This window comes from Lemur catta, chromosome 6, assembly GCF_020740605.2.
Source record: "Lemur catta isolate mLemCat1 chromosome 6, mLemCat1.pri, whole genome shotgun sequence".
Classification (NCBI taxonomy): Eukaryota; Metazoa; Chordata; class Mammalia; order Primates; family Lemuridae; genus Lemur; species Lemur catta.
The window spans coordinates 41979876-41999396 of record NC_059133.1 but is presented as its reverse complement, the minus strand read 5'-3'; the positions used below and the strand labels follow the sequence as shown (position 1 = coordinate 41999396).

The 19521-nt window shown below is 36.2% G+C and overlaps 2 protein-coding genes across 2 annotated transcripts in view; one reads left to right on the top strand and one right to left on the bottom strand.

The window, feature by feature from the left end:
- ZFC3H1 (zinc finger C3H1-type containing) overlaps positions 1–6859 on the bottom strand; it is a 50779-nt gene extending 43920 nt beyond the window's left edge. Inside the window, exons 1-2 of the mRNA XM_045553362.1 lie at positions 5897–6859; positions 1001–1414 (exon numbers count right to left, since the gene is read on the bottom strand). Coding sequence (XP_045409318.1) covers positions 1001–1414; positions 5897–6494 — 1012 coding nt within the window. The 5' untranslated portion in view covers positions 6495–6859. The remainder of the gene's footprint in view (positions 1–1000; positions 1415–5896) is intronic.
- On the top strand, positions 6849–18577 carry THAP2 (THAP domain containing 2). Its single transcript, XM_045553363.1, has 3 exons — positions 6849–7433; positions 15616–15811; positions 17910–18577. Exons 1-3 carry the CDS (start codon positions 7363–7365, stop codon positions 18297–18299), a joined length of 657 nt encoding a protein of 218 aa, XP_045409319.1. The 5' UTR covers positions 6849–7362; the 3' UTR covers positions 18300–18577.
- Positions 18578–19521: the final 944 nt, after the last annotated feature.

Here is a 19521-nt window from a genome sequence, read left to right as displayed (position 1 = left end):
TGCCAAAAGTTGGAAAAACCCAAATGTCCCACAAATGGGAGATGGATAAACTATAGTATAGACATACAATGGAATATTACTCAGCAATAGAAAAGAATGAGTTACCAATATACACAACTGCATGGATAAACTTCAAATACACTATGCTAAGTGAAAAAAGCTAGATCAAAAGGCAATATACTGTATGACTCCATTTATGTGACATACTGGAAAAGGCAAAACTATAGGGCAGATCAGTGGTGGCGAAGCAGACTAAGGGCTGAGAGCAGAATTAACTACAAAAACACATGGGGAAATTGTCAGAGGTTGATGAAACTATTCTGTTAACTGTGGTGGCTGGTGATGGTTACCCAACTGTCTACATCTGTCAAAACTTGAAAAACTATACACTAAAAAAGGTAAATTATACTGTATATAGATTAAATCCTAATAATAAAGGAGAAGATGAAAAATTAACAAAACAAATTCATGATTTAAAAATGATTTATCAAGAACTGTATTTAAAGCAGACATACATGGGTGGTTTAATACTACAAAACAATTAACATAATTCACTATACTAATAAATTAAAGGAAATAAATTAGATGCTCATCTCAATGAAAGAAAACAATCTGATAAACTTTAAGATCCATTCATGCCGAAAATCTCAAACCAGGAATGAGGGGAAAATTTCCTTTACCTAATAAAGGGTACTAGAAAAACATCGGTTTAACGGTAAATGTCAAAAGCATTCCCTTTAAGTTAGGCAACAAATATGCCCACTTTTATTACTTATGTTCAACATTGTATTATAAGTCCTGGCCATCATGTCAGGCTAAAAAAGAAATAACAAAGATTAGAAAGAAAACATCATTATTCAGTAATATGACTATTGGCATAGTAAGAATAAAAGAATTTACGGGTTAGAATCATTTCAATGAGGTGCACTACCAAAACAAATAGTTACTCCTTTAGAGAAAGAACAATCTTATTACTAATTGAAATACTTCATTCCATTACCTTGACTAGATTCAGTAGTGTCGGATTTCAGGGAAAGCTGTTTTGTTCCATCTTTAACTTTTTTCAACCGGTTCTTATCTCCTGGTAAAGTCAATTTTTGCCTGAGTGGTTTTAATTCAAATGCCTGAAAAGTTTTGACCTGTGTTTTCTCCTCAGGAGCTATTTCTTTACTTGAGTCCTTTGTAATACTGACATTATCAGTGCTTGTTTGGTCCTCAAAGTTCAATACTTTAGGATCTTCTTGCACATTCTCTTCTTTGCTACTCAAAGCTAGTTTTTCATCCTTATTGATGCATTCTAATTCCAATTGTATTTGTTTATACTTTAAAAGTAAGTCTTCAAAAGTTTCTTCCCCACAGTTTTCACTTTTTGATGAATAATTTTTTCTTGATGGAGATCTTCCAAAACCTTTGGCTGAATAGCATATTAAGGAAACCAGTTTCCAAAAATTTTCCAGTTAAATTTAACAAAAATATATATGTTATAGACGAATTTTCTCCCTTTTTAATTTTTCAAGAAAGATGAATTGGTATTTTTTAACTTACTAAATTCCATTTAATATATGTGCTACTAATGCCCACTTTCATCATGTGCCCATATTTCAATTTAACAAGCATCCACATAAATAGTCCACTTACAAAATCACTAGTGCCAGTAATTACCAGTAGTATCCACAGGCAGTCCACCTAGTTAGGTTTTAGCATCCTTCCTTCCGTAGGTGCCAAGAAAGCCCATAACAAACTGGATGTTAGAGATTGTTTTCTGAAGGAAGAGGGGAGAAACTGAATGGTTTGTCACAGATGTGGATAATTTACACCGCAAATAATCAGGAGGAAATGTTTCTTCTCTTTAATTAGTTCTTCTCATGTCTCAATTTTTTAAAAATAAGAGATAAAAAATGAACACTGACAATTAGCAGACTAATTTACGAATGAGACATTTTCTTAAAAATCTAATGCATAAGTTTAGAGCTCATCAAGTATACTAAAATCCAACATATGCACAACTAAAATAATTATGGCAGTTATAAAATTAAAAAAACATTTAAATAGGACTCAAAATATATTTTCTAAACTAATTTTCCCCTAAAGACAAGGATACCAATTATTTTTACTTTTTTCTCTAACAGTGATACAACAGAATGTCTTCCTTGGAAATGGCTACAAAGTTTCAAACTGTAATTGCTATTCCAAACAATGTATGCATGAGAATTGTTACACCTCATTTTTTCAGCCTACAAATTAAAATAAAAGACAAATACTCTCTGTGGTTTTAACACAATTAATCATTTATAGATCATTTTAAACTGGCCAGACTATAACATTTACAGTTCCCTAAATGTGGTTCTTTTTCGTTTAACAACTCACAGGACAAGCAGCCAGCAAAAGATTTTTAAAGTCTCCTGATGATCAATTCCAAGAATGGCAATCACCACCATTTGAGAAACTAAATAAGCATTAATAAGCATTACAATTAAAAATCTTAACTTTTCTGCAGCAAACCTGTTCCAGTAAATCTTTGGTTTTCTGATCTCTTCTCTTCAGAGCCAAGTTTCTTGAAAGAAAACTAGTCTCTCAATACCTTTCTTACTCTTCAACCAAATGGAATCTGGCTTCTATCCCATTAGTCAACAGAAACTGCTCTGGCTGAATTTATCCACTAATGTTTTCAAATCTTGTTTCGCACCTGACCTTTCTGCAGCATTTGACCCTATAAACCACTTCTCTCTTGGCTTCCGTAACTCCCCACTCTCCCCTTGTTTCCCTACTTGTTTTGTTTGTTTGACTGTCTTTTAAGCTTCATGGCTCCTTTCTCTCAAACTCCTGAAATAATAATGTTCTTCAGTGAGCTCAACTTAGTCTCTTTCACTTTTCAACTGGAGCATTCTAATGCACTCCCATAGTTTTACTATTACAAGAGAGAAGTTCGGCGGTGATAAGATATTTATCTCCGATACTGCAGCCAGAGAGAGTAATCTTTCTAAAATACAAATCTGATAAAACCCCTCCCCTTGTTTAAATCTCACTAACAGAGTCCAAAATCCTAAGAATGAATACAATGCCTTGAAGATCTGACCTGTGCTTTCCAAACTTACCTGTTTTCTGCTCATCACAATGTATGCCTAGCTTTGTGTTTAGGTTTCTCCATTCTTCAACTTGACCCCAATTCAAATGTCACCTCCTCTGTGAAGTGAGAGTTGCTCTCCTCTCCCCCTTCTCATGTATTCTGTACATGAATTCTGTAATTACCTGCATTTACAACTTACTTTTCAACAGAGCCATTTAAAGGCACAACTGCAGTAATTCAAAAAAAGAATGACTAAAGACCTTAGAAACAGTTGCAAAGAAAAAAGATTCAATACACTAACAAAAAACATAACTAAAGTAACAGAAAATGAAGAAAAGCAATTGAGTTATGACTATAATTGGTTAATTTCCTTTAAAGCTAAATGAAATCGCCTACCCCTGTCTATACAAGATACCTAGAATCAAACAATCTTAGCAAATTTAAGCTTGTCAAGATGCAATTTCTAACTGAAACCTGGTTTAAAAAAAAGAACGGCTATTCAACTTTTTCAGCTGCAGCTGAAAATGGAATGACTTTTTACTGATGAGAGACACTGGCCTAATTATGTTAGCTCTCATCAGAATTGAAAGTTTAAAACAGTAGTCATTCAAGAGAGACTTACACTGACAGTGTCTATCATTAAGAAAAAATAATGAAAATAAGAACTATAATAGAATCTGGTTTATTCTATTTCTTTAAAGCTGCAACTAGCACATCTTATCATAGTGAAAGAGCTTATGGCAAAAAAATAAATAGCTCCTGTACTTTGGCTACTTCACTTCTAGATTATAGAAATAACCGCAGAGTAACTTTTATTCTTTCTTTATACAATATTTGTAAAAATTAAAAAGCTGTTATTATAATCAGTAAAAATATGAATTAAACTCAGTACAATCTTAACATTAAGGAATTTGAATAAAGTTTTGTATTATACATTTTGTTTGCTCACATTATACAAAAGTGGCTGAGAACTATGTTTTCCTTCTCAAATTCTTAAAAAAGAACACCACCTCTAGGATGGATTAGTGATACTTCATGAGGAAAACAATGAGCACAGGATCAAAACAAGGCATCCTTTTCTTAAGTGCAGCATCTGTGAAAAGAAAAATAGCAACATAGCTCATTTCTGACAAGTTACTACAGAAATCAAAGTCACACAGACAGACTGGATATTTTCCTGTACTTTTTCTGCAACATCATATGCCTGTTTATTAATAAAAACATGTAAACTTAACAATTAATAAAGGTATATGGCAGAGGCCCAAACTGGTAATGAATGAACAAACACAAAGGCAGAAAGCAGGCAAGCCCACTGACCTCCCCTCATCTACTATAAAATAAATTAAGAAAAAGCTTTGAGCTCCCATAGTACTTTTTACATACTTCAGTTTGAACTTTAATTATTTATTTTCATTGTCTCCACAACACAAATTACAAATTTCACCTTTGTATCCTTTAAATACACACATATATATGTACTTAAATAGCCCTTCTGGTTCTGGATTCAGAATAAACAACAAATCCACAGATAAAAAATATCTTGGGCAGAGGTTTTCTAATCATCTCGGAATAACACTTCCTTTTAAAAAAGTAAATATCTATATGATTTTCTTCGAAACAATCTTGAAATGCTCCTAACCCAACTTTTGGTTGCAGAAATAAGTTTTTTCAAGACACTAGCACCAGAAGCTGCTGTTTCTTACCTAAGTGTAAGTTCCCTGTCCCCTCTACATCCCAACATCTGGGAAAGACCATTCGGCTCTAAGTATTCTGTAAAAATAATTTTGAGTGTCTTCCAAATAAGTGGCATTATATGTAAATTTTGTATATAATGAATACATTAAAAATCATTGCACTATGGGAATTACAACTAGTAATGAAAATCCTTAAACAATTTTTATGTCGTTATTGCAGAGTAACTCAAGAAATAAAAACCCATCGTAAAACAAGAAACCTTCAGATGATTGATTCCTCAGTATAAATCCTGAGTAAACTCAGTAATATTAAAAATAGCTGAGAATAAGGTTAGAAGTAGCAAAAATCAGGTATTTTGCTATTTTCCTTCTCAACTTGTTCATAATCTCCACCCTCCCATATACACTTGCCCATTCTAATATAGTAAAATAAAAATGCTGTTTATTTTTCTCCCTCTGGCTCACATTTAGTCAGCACTAAGAGTCACACACTGTCCAAAAGTGAACACAGGAAATAGAAACGTTAAGGAAGTAAATCTTTTCAAAAAGATAAGTGAATTAAAAAGCTCTGAATTAAGAGTTGATAAAGACACTGGTTTTCCCCCCACTTTAAATGGCAGCAATCGGGAGAAAAATCAAGAAAGGTAAAAACAGAAGCACAAAAACAGTAAGATTATGCAAAATGAAACTTCACAACATTCAATGTCACAGCGCAATATCATAAAGAAACAGTATTCCCCAAACTATTTATGACTATTTTTTCTCCAACAATCTAAGTCAACTTTACATAAAAGACAAAATTCCCGTACCAGCAAAAACAAATACTAATGAAACTCGGGCTTCTGACGCACTATTACAAATCAGATTTGACTGTCTTAGATTCTATCAGCTTACCCCAATCCGTGACACCTTAATGTTAAAAAGCAATATACCCAATAATCTAGGAAACAAGGCTATGGTGTAACACATGGGAATTGCCCAAGAACTTACTTTAGGTAGAACACTGACACAAGGGACAAATAAACGGTTCTGACAGTTCAGAAAAGTTACACTCGTATCTCACAGCCCTAGTAATGACGCTAAAGGGAACTTGAGTAAGTGACACACCCAGGGCAGACCGCCACGTTAAGGATACAGCTCTTCCGAAGTGGAGAAGGCTCTCGCCAGCTCTGACTGCTGCTGAATCCGGATCCCGCTCCTCCTCCCAGAGGAGGTCTGCACCCCGGCTTGCCTCCTCGCTCACCCCCTCCTCGCCCCCGACTCCAGCGACTCCCACCCCGGTAAGGCCTGCCTCGAAAGCGGAAACGGTCCAAGGCTATGTGGCTCCGCTCCCAGAAAGACGGCCGGGGACTGCTTTCGGACAGTGAGCTCGAAGGCATCCGCACGGAGGGCGGGTGAGACCGGAACGGTTCTTTGGGTCGGTAGCTGCTGTGTCCCCTGAGGTGGCCCCGCTCCGACGCATGCCGCGAGCGTGAGAAATTCCTCAGCTGCTGCTGGGAAGAGGACGATGACGAGGAAGAGCCACCGCCTCCACCAGATCCACCGCCCCGGGCCGAGTGAGGAGGCCTTCGCCTCGGATACGGTAACAGCCCGCCACCACTGCTGCTGCTGCTGCTCCGGCTCCGCATCTGGCTGTTATTATCGTCGTCACTGATCTCCCCATCTTCAAGCTCCCCTTCTTCCTTTGGCGAGAGGCCACTGGAGGCCGGGGCCGGAGTATCTGCCGTCGCCATCTGGGGAGAAGCGCTTTCCACACAACCTTAGCCCTCCGTCCGGGGATCCGCCCGACAATTACCTTCCTCCTCTGCTCTCTTCTTTTCTAACGGCCCCGGCTGGTGCGGCCTTATCCTACTCGGACACCTAGCGGCCTCTGCTCCCCAACTTCCCGACACCCTAGCTCCTTCTCGCCGGACCGTCGCAACCCAGTTTCCTCTCCTAGCGCCCCCTTGCTCTTCAGCGATCGCGGCTCTTCCGCCTCGCGAGAAAGGGGCTCTGGCAGCGGCCGTCCCCGAGACGTCACTTCCTGCAGCAAGCAGGAAACGAGTCTCCCAATTCACGCGATAATAATTAATGACAGCACGATGCTCAATGGGATTTGTAGTCTTAGTCTCTCCTCGGGTTAGCCCTTCCGGTCTACGGGTCTCGCCCACCTCAGGCTGGGACAACTGAGTGCGTGCGGGGGTGGGCAGACCTGTTCTTAGCTGCAACCTTGAGGGAGTTTTATAGTAATCGGAGGGGAAAACACCTCCTGTTGCCCGGATGACTGCTGTCAAAGAGACGCAGATCTACTCCCTCTTGGGGGTAGGGGTAAAGAACGGGTTGTGTCCGCCATGTTGGTGAAATCAAACGAGGGCGACTAGAGTTCGAGGATGGTCAGCTTTGCTGGCTCAAGTCCGCCATATTAATAAAAAGAAAGGGAAGGTTGATCCTCCCTCGCCGCCGCCCCCACATACACACCCCTTTTTCCCACCCGGCTCTCGAGACTAAGCTCTTTCGACTAAGGCACGCCTGCTTCGATTGTCCAGCCTCTGCCTGAAAGCAGCTTAGCGGCCAGCGCCTCAGAACAGGCTTAGGACATCGCCGAATGAGGCGGAGAGGGAAATGCCGACCAATTGCGCCGCGGCGGGCTGTGCTACTACCTACAACAAACACATTAACGTCAGCTTCCACAGGTAACTTGGGCAGGGAGTGGGGGTGATGAAAAGCGAGCTCCTATTCTGGGTATCGCTTGTGTGGAAGGAACAGGAGGATTCTACTCATTCTAATAGTTTTACCAGCTGGTAGCGGGGAAGAATCATTTTTGTCTTTGTGTTTCTGAAATCTGTCCAATTTTTCTCTCCTTTCGGGGAAGTTTTACTCTCTAAAAGAAATCCAAGTACTGTGTGGTGATTACCCCTTAGTGAAAAAGTGACAGGAGCCTACCTTAATTTTCTATTCTTTTACTTCTATATATTAGACCGGGTCTTGGCATGAATGACGCCATAAGGGACAGAGAGATCTTCCCGTTCAAGTCAGCAATCACCTTAAAAGCCTGCTGTGTTCTCGTTAAAATTAGGAAATTCTCGCTAGCCGAATTGACATGGGAAGCATTTAGATTTCTAATAGTCACACAGAGTAACTGCGGAGGAATTGAGTCACCTTTAGTAGCCTTGGAATTAAGCGATGTTAATGAAAGTGTAAAAGATAGCTTTCTGTTCTTACTAGAACTGAGTAATAAAAAGAACCTGGGTTTTATTTTTCCTTCGTTTACTGGAAGAGCAATCAAAATCCGTTAGTTCTATCAAGTCAGAACTCTCGAAAGCACTTTGAACATTGCCTGGAAAATAACAGGTACTCAGTAAATGTTTACCTTCTCTGCAAGTGCCTGCCACGTGGCTGAAGAAAAGAAACATTAAAAAGTTAAGTGAAAACAGGTCTGATTTTATATACCTCACAACTTATATCCTCTTAGAATGGAGAAAATTATATCCTTGACTTTTTTCCCTATTACTAAATGTACCCTTTATTAAAAGCTACCACTTTTTAAAAAAATCCTTGTGATGTTTGTTTTTAAACTACTTTATGCAAATGTAGCGCTTTATTCATTCATCGATCAAATATGTACGGAGTTCGTAATTGACTGACATTATGCTAAGGATCCAGAAAATTCTTACCCTCCTGGAGTTTAGAGTTTAATGGGGGAGAATGACATAAATAATTATTTAAGTGCCACAGAAGAGACATTCACAGAGACCTAACTTAGCCTTGAAAGTCAAAGAACACTTCTCAAAGGATGTGACATTTCAAATGAGACCAAAGGATATCATAGATTTAGTCTTTTATGCTACTTAAGTATCTATTTTGTCCTAAGAGTACTCAAGAAGGGGGGGGGGATTTAAAAGAAACGCTATATTAAAAAGCCCTCTGGCTGCAGTGTGGAGAATTACAATGTTACTTAAAGTGCTGGTCAAGCATCATCGGAGATGAACTTGGAAAGAAAGGAGCTTATTACAGAATGTTAATTTAGCTACTGTTTCCTTCACAGGGATATCCTGCTCCAATGTCAACTAAATTAAACACTGTACTTAGCCAGCTGTACTCCAAACCAGCACTGGATCGGGGGAAGTGAAAATTGATAAAGAAAAACTAGTTAGGAAGCTACGGTAAAACAAGAAGAGCCCACCCTGTGTCCCAAGCTAGGGTGGTGGTGACAGTAGGGATGGCAAGAAAGGGATAGATTTGAGAGATGTTTAAGGAGAAACTACTGAATTTAGTAATTTGATTTGGAAGATGAAAGAGAGGGAGGACTCCAGGCACCAATAACAATGTTTAAGAGATGGACAGTGGTACAATAGTATGAATACCATTTGCCTGTTACAAAATTAACATTTTCATGTATAACCTCAAAAATTCAAACCTTAAAACAGCATTGATTATGATAAAAATACATTCCTATTTCATAAGTACAAACAAGATCTGATTAACTCTTCTTCTAGGACATTAGATTTCTTTATCCCCATGTACAAGTTATATTGCCTAAACTTTCTGTCTCTATTTTTCTTACCTCTTACTCAGTCCACTCTAGTCTAAGTCTCCTCAATAATCTGAAAATTGCTCTTGCTAACATGACCTCTATGTCTCTCTACATTCATTTTTCATGTTGTGTGATAATTTCCTCTTTGAAATACTCTCTACTTTTGAATTATTTGACAATAATTTTGTGATTATCTTTCTTCTTTGGCTCATCTTCAATGTCCTCTGCCAGCCCTTCTCCCCAACCCCTATCCCAGGTCTTCATACTCTTATCAAAATGATTTCAGCTATTCCTGTGGTCTCAGTTAAAATCTCCTCATTGATGCCTCCCAAATCAATGTTTCCAGTCCATATCTCTAATAAGTTCCAGAATTATAGGCCAAGTGTCTACTCAGTATTTCCCTGGTCTCCCTCCAGTCACCCATATACAGTATCTGTATTCATGAACTGCCCTTTCTCTTACCCCAAACATACTCCACTTCCTGTATTTTCTTTCTCAATTAATGGAAACACCATCTATCCAGAAACTTGGAAGTTTTCCTCCCTTGACTTTTTATCATTACCTAATGATTAGGTTATTACAACAGACTTAACTGGTTCACTGCTTCCTTTCATGTATTCCTGGCCACTCTTCTATAAAATCAATGGCGTGTTACTAAATGTTTTAACAACTGGCTCTTCAGGGAAGGGGGAAAGCCCTGATTTGTAGTGTTTCCCCAATCTCCCTGATATAAATACTCCTACCACAGCTGTTTTCAAGCTACCGATATGACATCAGCAGTCCTACACTATATAGTATTTTCACCATATAGATGCAACAGACATAACCTTAAGAGTTTAGATAACAGCAAAATAATTAGGGGTTTTTAGTGTTTATTACCTTTAGTTTTAATTGCAATTTATATATAATTTAATTTTTAATAATGGCTATGTTTAACAACCAGCTCTCACAAATTTTCTGTTAATACTCAGTTCAGAATTTAGCCCTTTAATGGCTTACCAATGCCATTTTGGATAAAGTTCAAAAATTACTCTTGGACTTAGAAAGCCCTCCAGCATCATTTCATGTCATTAATATTCTTCCCTGTCCTCAAGATGTTCTTAACACTCTTCACCACTACTTCCCCAGCTAATTCCTTCTTTAAGGCCTCCTGACTAGCTCTTCCTATTTTATGGTTCAGTGCAACTCTGTACTTATACTTTTGTAAGACTCATGGATACTTGTAATTACTTTTATAGTAAATAGCATTGATTTAGTATTTACCATGTACTGTGCACTGGGCTACTCATTTACTCAGTCCTTAAAATCGCACTAGGTACCATTCTTACCCCACTTTATAGATGATAAAAAGGAAACCTAAAAAGGTTAAATAACGCCTCAAGTTATCCAGCTATTACGCAAAGGAGTCAGGATGGGTGCCCTGGTTTGAGTCAAGAGACAATGTTCTCAGTCACTCTGTTCTACTGCATCAAGCTATTTGATTCCCCAGTTTCCCCATTACAGTATATTCTCATAGAGGATAAGTACCATGTCTTGATTTGTTTACTAGCATGTCTTCAGTGCCTAGGACAGTGCTTGGAATGTAAGAAGCATTCAACTATTTATTAAAGTTGCAAGCAGAATAGCACTGTTTAAAATACTACGTGATTTTCTAAAACATCTGTCATTTATGAAAGCCTGGTTCTATTATTGTATAGACAGGAATATGTGCATCTGTTACCATGTTAAATTTTTTATTATTTGTAGGTTATTATAATTTATTGCTAAACTAAGCTGAACTTAAATTCAGCTTATGGACTACATCTCTCACCCTTTGTGCTGAGAAAAATCCAAAAAACACATCCAAAACATGACTAAGGTTACTGCTGTACAAAAACATTATACCAAAATATAAAATTTTTTATTATTCTTATTCTGTTTCATCACAGATGATCTAAAGATTATCTAGTAATGCCAGATTAACCCCATTAGTTCATTCATTCCTGATTTACTCAGAAAAGTTCATTGAGTGCCTAACAGGTACAATGCTAGATCCTGGGATAAAGTTGTGAAAAACATAGCTCCTACCCTGGAGAAACTTACAGTCTAGTGAGGGAGATAGAAAAGTAAACAATTAGAATACAGTGATATTAGTGCTATATGATTATATTAATAGCAACATTTAACCCAGTCTTTGATCATGAAAAACTTCCTTAGTAAATGGGATTCCTAACAGTCTTAAGGAAGTAGAATTTGGTCAAGTTAAGGTTCACTTTGAGGTTTCATAATTAAGGAACTAATTTTAAAAAGAGCTTTAAAGAAGAATTACGGAGCTGAAAAATAATATCAGATAGTCTTTGTATGTCTGAAGAGTCTTATACAAATGATAATGCAATGATAGTACTTACTTGTTCTAAGTTTTTATTGAGGCCCTGACAAGAAGAATGTGCTTAACTAAAGTTTGATTTTTAGCTTAGGCTTTAGGAAACATTTCCAAACCATTAAATATTGGAACAGAGATCTTTGCAATGAGAACAGATTATCATTAAGAGGTGAGGGCTAGGCAGAGAAAATGTCTTTATCAGAAAATTTCTATTTTCTAATGAAATAGGAAAAACATATGAAAACATACAAACTGTAGAGACATACAAATGTTAACATCTTCAGATCAGGATATGTTTGAGATTGAGGGGGATGGGGACAAGATATGGGAGGTTGCTGACTGTAAATCTGGACTATCATCTCTGCCTCTCATTGCAGGTAATTTGAACAAACAGTATATGTCATATACTCAAAGCTGTTACCTAATGAGGCTTCATTTGGGGGCTTCTGAACCACATGATCTTCCAACTTGGATTTTATAGTTTTTTTTTAAACACTAATCAGTTCATAATTAATATTTAAAGGATAAGGTAGTCAAACTAAAAAAGAGCTGAATTCAAACTTATTACATGTGAATGCTGATTCTTATGTTTCCAAGTTAACCAGTAGAATTTTTAGAGACAGCTCCTTATATTTGTCTCTTCCTTAACAGGTATATACTGGGTGCAGATCAGTATACAGTTGACCCTTGAATAACGTGGGGATTAAGGGTGCTAATCCCCCAACCACACAGTTGAAAATCCACATACAACTTTTGACTGCCCAAAAACTTGACTACTAATAGTCCACTGTTGACCAGAAGCCTTACCAATAACAGTCAATTAACAAATATTTTGTCTATTATATGTATTATATACAGTGTTCTTACAATAGAGAAAAGAAAATGTTATTAACAAGATCACAAGGAAGAGAAAATATATTTCCTATTCATTAAGTGTAAGTGGATCACCATAAAGCATCTTCATCATCTTCATGTTGAGTAGGCTGAGGAAGAAGTGGGAGAGGAGGAGTTGGTCTTGCTGTCTCGAGGTTAGCTGATGTGGAAGAGGTGGAGGAGGAGGAAGGGGAGGCAGGAGAGGTAGGCACATTTGGTGCAACTTTATGGAAACACATTGTAATTTCTGTCTGACTTTTTTGCTTTTTCATTTCTCTAAAAATATTTTTGTACTATACCAATCTTTCTTCCCCATTTGCTGTCATTTCAGTCCCACTATCATCGAACGGTCCATGTCATAAAAGAAGTCAAAAGCAGTCTTGAATAAGTGTCAATTTGTTTTCTAGCACTTGTTCAGAAACACTCATCTCCATCAAATCATCTTCTGTTAATTCCTCTGGTGTGGTGTCTGTTAGTTCTTGAATTTCTCCAAGTTCCATACCTTGAAACCCTTCACCACCCCCTCCCCACCACCACCTTTTTTGCCATATCCACAATCTTTTTCATGATTTCCTTGATTCACTGTCACAAATCCTGTGAAGTCTTGGACAATATCCAGACACACTTCTCCAGCAGGAATTTATTGTTTCAGGCTTGATGGTTTTCACTGCTTTTTCTGTGACAACAATGGTATCTTCAATGGTATAATTCTTTTAGACTTTCATGATGTTCTGTCAGGGTTCTCCTCCATAGTGTTGACAGTCCTTTCCATAGAGGACCCTGTGTAATGAGCTTTAAAGGTCCTTCTGAACCTCTAATCTAGAGGCTAAATTAGAGACATTGTATTTGTGGATAAGTAGACCACTTTCAAGGCCTTTGGTGTTGAACTTATGGGGTGACCAGGGGCATTATCCAATATCAAAAGAACTTTAAAAAGCAGTCCCTTACTGGCAAGGTATTTCCTGATTTCATGGATAAAGAATCAACAGAGCCAATCTAGAAAAAGCATTCTCATTGTCCCAGCCTTCTTGTACAACCAAAAGACTAGCAGCTGGTGTTTATCTTTTCCCTTCAAGGCTAGGGGTTTAGCAGCTTTATAGATAAGGGCAGTCCTTATAAACCTGACTGCATTTGCACAAAACAGTAGAGTTAGCCTATCCCTTCTTGCCTGAAATCCTGGTGCTCACTTCTCTTCCTTACTAATAAATGTCCTTTGTGGCCTTTTCTTTTTTTTTTTCTCAGAATAGGGCACTTTCATCTGTATTAAAAACCTGTTCAGGTAGGTATCCTTTCTCCAATGATTTTCTTAATGGCTTCTGGGAACTCACTGCTGCCTCTTGGTTGGCAGAAGCTGCTTCTCCTGTTATCCTGACATTTTTTAAGCCAAACCTCTTTCTAAAATTATCAAACCATCCTTTGCTAGCATTAAATTCTCCAGCTTTAGATCATTCACCTTCCTTTTGCTTTAAGTTGTCACACAATAACTTTGCTTTTTCTTAAATCATATTAGAATCTATAGGTATGCCTTTCTTATAGCAATCCTCCACCAACATAAAAGCTGCATTTTCAATGCAGAATAAAAAAGTATTTTGCAAAAAGTGCAATGTTTTTGTGCTTGCCGGCATACCTGCATCAACAGCCTCACAAATTTCCTTTTCTTTTTTTTCAATGGTCCTGGATTCATTTATCTTGAAATGGCAGGCAGCAACAGCTGCAGGCCTCAAGCTACAGTATACATGAAGCAATTCAACATTTTCTTGCATTATCATGACTCTTCTCTGCTTCCTGGGAGCATATCCAGCATCACTAGTGGCACTCATATGGGTCCCGTGGTGTTATTCAAGGTTTATGGTAGTGCACTAACCATAAAGAAAAATATTCAAGAACCACAAGAGATCACTTTTTGCCATGATACACAATTTAACTATGTATCAGTGAAAACTGAGACAAAATTGCTTGGGCAGAGATAATCAGTGTCACATGAAGTTTTAAGTGAAAACTTGTAACATTTGAGCTAAACACAATAGCAACAGAAGATAGCTACAAAATTATTACAATAGCACAGCATTTACCATACCACACTTAATGTTATGCAGTCATGATTTAATTTTGCATCTACGTTTGGTTAACATTTCTCTCTACTATGAATGGAGCCGTGTACACTCCGTGTTTATATAAATTTTAACTTTTTATAATTTATGTATATCTTATGGTAGTAAATGATAGAATATACATATATTTTAGGTATTCAAGACATACCTTTTTAATTTTTTCAATATTTCTACATGGTTCATCTGCAAGTTTTTTCAAATTGTCTCAAATCTAAAAAAAATTTCCAATAAATTTATCAGCAAAATCCACATATGATTAGACCTGCACAATTCAAACCCGTTGTTCCAGGGGTCAACTGTATTTTGCATTTGAAATATTAATAAATATGAAAGGAAAAACATTGCTACAAATTCTGTATTTGTACTAATTTAGCAAATTTTTGTTGAGTCCCTACTGTTTGCAAGGCACTATGCTAAGTGTCAAAGATAAATAGATGAAAAGATATGTTAACGATCCCTATCCTCAAGAAACATACAATCCTTTATTTCACTGGAAATTTATTAAAATGGAAAAATTATAAAACAATGCGGTTTAAGTGTTATAATGATGGAACACCGAGGAAGGAGTACCAGAATATGCTTAGACTTTGCCTGATAAAATTTAATCTTTAGGTATCTGATTTGTCTTGACTTACACCAGCAGCAGAGCAAAGCACTGTGAAGTTATTCCTGCTTATAATGGTTCCACATAAACTTGTTCTGGATCAGTTTAGTCATATTTTACTTTACTGTGCATGTTAAGAACTAGGTTGGGAACAAATATCTCTTTTTAAAAGCTCAGAAAACTCACTAAAGTCAGTTTTTTATTTTTTTATACTTTATAAAAATTACCATGAATTGGTTTCTGTTTCTGTGTCTGGATATTGTGAGTTTAAAATTTTTTACATAAATGGAAGACACTTTAAATTACCACCTTTTAAATTTCTTTTAATCATTTATGTACAACTAGAGTATGACAGCTGGAATTTGAGTTGCCTTTTTTTTTTTTTTTTAAGGTTTCCTTTGGATCCTAAAAGAAGAAAAGAATGGGTTCGCCTAGTTAGGCGCAAAAATTTTGTGCCAGGAAAACACACTTTTCTTTGTTCAAAGCACTTTGAAGCCTCTTGTTTTGACCTAACAGGACAAACTCGACGACTTAAAATGGATGCTGTTCCAACCATTTTTGATTTTTGTACCCATATAAAGTCAATGGTAGGTAATGTTACTCTCCTTTTTTTTAACCATTTTTAGAACCCATTCCTTTTTGTTTGTACAATGGAGCAATTTAGGATATATTGAAATTCATACCTGCTAATATACCTCAAGAAAGTTAGACTCTTCTGCAGTAAAGGTGCAGGCTAGAATTAGAGCTCGGGTCTCCTGACTCCAACATTCTTTCCCCAATCCAAATTGTTTTACTATATTGGAATTTTTAATTACTACCAAATATTATTAATAATTGTACCACTGGTAAGACAGAAAACATACCAGTAATGAAATCTCCAGCATCACCCTGCTCTGATTTTAAGATTACACACACCTAACATTTGCCAAGTGCTTTAAGGGCACTTAGGGGCACACCCAGAGTTACACCAAAGGATGTCAGTTCAGAGGGAAGAAGCATCACAGAAAACTTCATAGAGCTCAGGCATTTAGGCTGGGCTTAAAGACTCAGAAGTTTGGAATTCAGGAGAGTGTTCTTGACCTTGCAAAGAACAATTGCAATTGTTTGGTGAGAACAAAAGCCAATGGATTGAGGGGTGAGTAGGAAATAATAAAATGTTAGCAAGTGATATTGAAAAGGAAAGAGAGAATTAAAGTACAAGATGAATTAAAACAATGTTTTATCTAGTAAGGGAAGATCTGATCAGAGAGGAAAACCTAGCTGAGAAAGACAGGATCACCAAAACGTAAAAGGGGGTAGAATGAACACAAATAGAGGGTTTAGCTTTGAAAAGTAGAACAGACGTGTTTTCCTCTGAGAGAGGAAAAATAACTGCTTCTGTTATTTGTGACAATTAAATTTGTAAGTGTACATGAGTTACTATCTGAATGAGAGCAGAGGTTGTGGTGAACTAATTATCACAGATGTTAGAAAAGCTTCATGAGGGCAAGAACTTTTACCACCTCAAGTAGTGCCTTGGATATAATATGCATTCAAATTTTTATTGAATTTGAAATATACCTTATTTTTGACATTTTGATCGTTTAAATACAACTCAACTTTACATTATGCCAGAATCTATGTTACATGCTGGGGATATGAAGATCAAAAGAGTCCTTGCTAATATCCTAGGCAAAGGGACCAGCTGTAGGTTTCATGAGGACAGGAGCCATATTTATCTTAATTGTTCACTGCTGTGTCCCCAGGAATTCATAGTAAGTGTTTCAATAAGAGTTTAATGAATTAAAGACACAAATTTATGAGGATATGATATAATCTGGGAACTCTTAAGTAGTTTAGTAGTTTGCTGGAATATAAATCAAGATGGTGAATGGCAGAATAGAGTGAGATCCTAAATGGTATAGTATGTCATGTAAAGAATTTTTTTTTCTTTATATAATGGGTAGGCAAAGAGGAATTCAGCCAGAATAGAAATGCCAAATCTGCTAGAAAAATTATTCTGGTGGCTTACAAATGATGGAGAGGAGAGGATTCATGATAGAAATATTTAGGAGGTAGAATTAATAAGACTTGATGACTATTTGAATGAAAGAGATAAAGAAAAAACAGGCTCCTCGGGTTTCTGATTTGGGCAGAAAGTTCCTAGCCAGATTTTAAATCCTTGAAGATGTAACCATGAACAATTAATAGAAAAATCTATTTAGAAGCTTGATACTTAAGAATATGTTTCTATGGATCCTACCGTTTTTATTAAGTAGGACCCTCGGTCTGAAATATTCATCAAATTAAGAAAATAGTATTTTAAAAAGGGGGATCAAATCAACATCACTGATAATAAACAAAATGTCTACATACATACTAAATTGACCTTAATAAGTACATTGCAAAGGGTTTTTAAAGTCTCAGTAGAATCATATTCAATAGTTTGAAGTCCACTGTCAATTTTCAAATCAGTGTTTGAATCTCTTTGGAGAGAGAACAAAAAGAAAATAGGTGACTAGAGTTAATTCAACCAGTTCAGAAACTTAATCCATGTTTACATGAGATGGGCTGCTGCTGTTTCCTATCAAAGGTTTAAAATTGATTCTTAAAAGAATAGTTTACTGTGATCCAAAACTGGACAGTATTTCTTTATCTGTGATATCCCATAATTTATGTTCAACCCTCTAATTTTATTGGGCTCAGAAACTCAAGTCAAGGAATCTTTTGAAGAAAAACAACAGTTGTACTCCAGCCGGACCATCTAATTTAAAATCAAACATTAGTAGTCAGCAAGTACTACTTGAACACAGTTATGCCTTCAGGAATCCTATGGAGGCAAAAAAGAGGATAATTAAACTGGAAAAAGAAATAGCAAGCTTAAGAAGAAAAATGAAAACTTGCTTACAAAAAGAACGCAGAGCAACTCGAAGATGGATCAAAGCCACGTGCTTCGTGAAGAATTTAGAATCAAGTAACATATTACCTAAGGGCACATCAGAACACATTTTACCAGCTGCCTTAAGCAATCTTCCTTTGGAAAATTTCAAGATTCTTGAACAAGATCAACAAGGTAAAACATTACCAAGTCTCTAAATCTAAAACAGACCAAGAGTACTTTCATTTAAGTTGAGCTTACATAGAACTTGATGCCAATTCTTCATTCTTTTCAGAGACAAAGACATTTACGGCAATTATGCCAAAATTCAGTATTTAATAAAATTTTACTTGAAGTAAAATTATTACTGTATAACTTATGAAGACTTGATTACAAAAAAATAGAAAATTTTATGAAATTTTCTTTTGAAAATGAATGGAAGTGCCTTACATGAGAATTACATACTTAAAAATTTTTCCAGGAAATTTTATGTTTGCAAGGTGTTTTTGTTTTTGTCTTTTTAAACTACTGTTAAAGAACAGCTTATGATAAGTAATATGTTTAATTTATATTAGAAGAGAATTTTTTCCTGTACCAAAGTTGGGATATTACATTCTAAATAAGATGCTAAGTAGGAGTTAACTAACATTAAATATGACCTTAAAACTACTGGGTTTTGTATTAATTATTAATTAATCACATTATTGGCACTGTGATTTAAAAATTTATAGAAAAAAACCTGAGGTACAGGGCAAATTTTTTAATTTAAACTTTCTTTATATTTTTACCAGTAAAAGTGAGCTTGGTCTCTCTCATAGGAATAGATTTTAAAATAGGTTGTAAAATATTTTGAAAACAGTATTTTTGAATGTGAAGTACTCTTGAGTCATCCAAACTAGGTAAAGCCTCAAGTACCTCAGACTGGTAGTCTGGTAGCTGATTATATTCACCTTCTAAGAAAATATGTAGTGAAATAATACGAAGTTCAGAATCTAACTTTTACCTTAATGAAGCAAATAGGTAAATGTATACTACTCTTTCTTTCATAATAAAAATATCACATTTCCAACCTCAAAATTGGTGCTCCCATGTGTGTTGATACCAAAACTCTTAAGCTTTTTTTTTTCTTTTTAACTGCTTTACAAATACATTCTATACCTCAGAAATATTAATAGCATACCAGTATAGTGGGCTTTTTTTCTCTTCATAAACCTACAGTAAAATTTAATCTCAGAAAAGTACTTACTATATCTTCATAGTTTATAAGTTAAAATGTAATCAATTTATCTTACACATCAGCTTGCTTTTTATCTCCTTTTTTAGTAAGTCAAATAGAGGAACCATAGTACATAAGGGAAATGAAATGTAGTTCTCTATAAAGATGTATGTATGTCTGTGATAAAGCTATGCAAATGCTAATTATTTTACAAAATAGAAGTA

Coding starts and splice junctions, on each gene's coding strand:
- THAP2 (XM_045553363.1), top strand. CDS start 7,363: ATGCCGACCAATTGCGCCGCGGCGGGCTGTGCTACTACCTACAACAAA. Junction 7,434..15,615: donor ATTAACGTCAGCTTCCACAG/GTAACTTGGGCA, acceptor TTTTTTTTTAAG/GTTTCCTTTGGATCCTAAAA. Junction 15,812..17,909: donor GTACCCATATAAAGTCAATG/GTAGGTAATGTT, acceptor TATTGGGCTCAG/AAACTCAAGTCAAGGAATCT.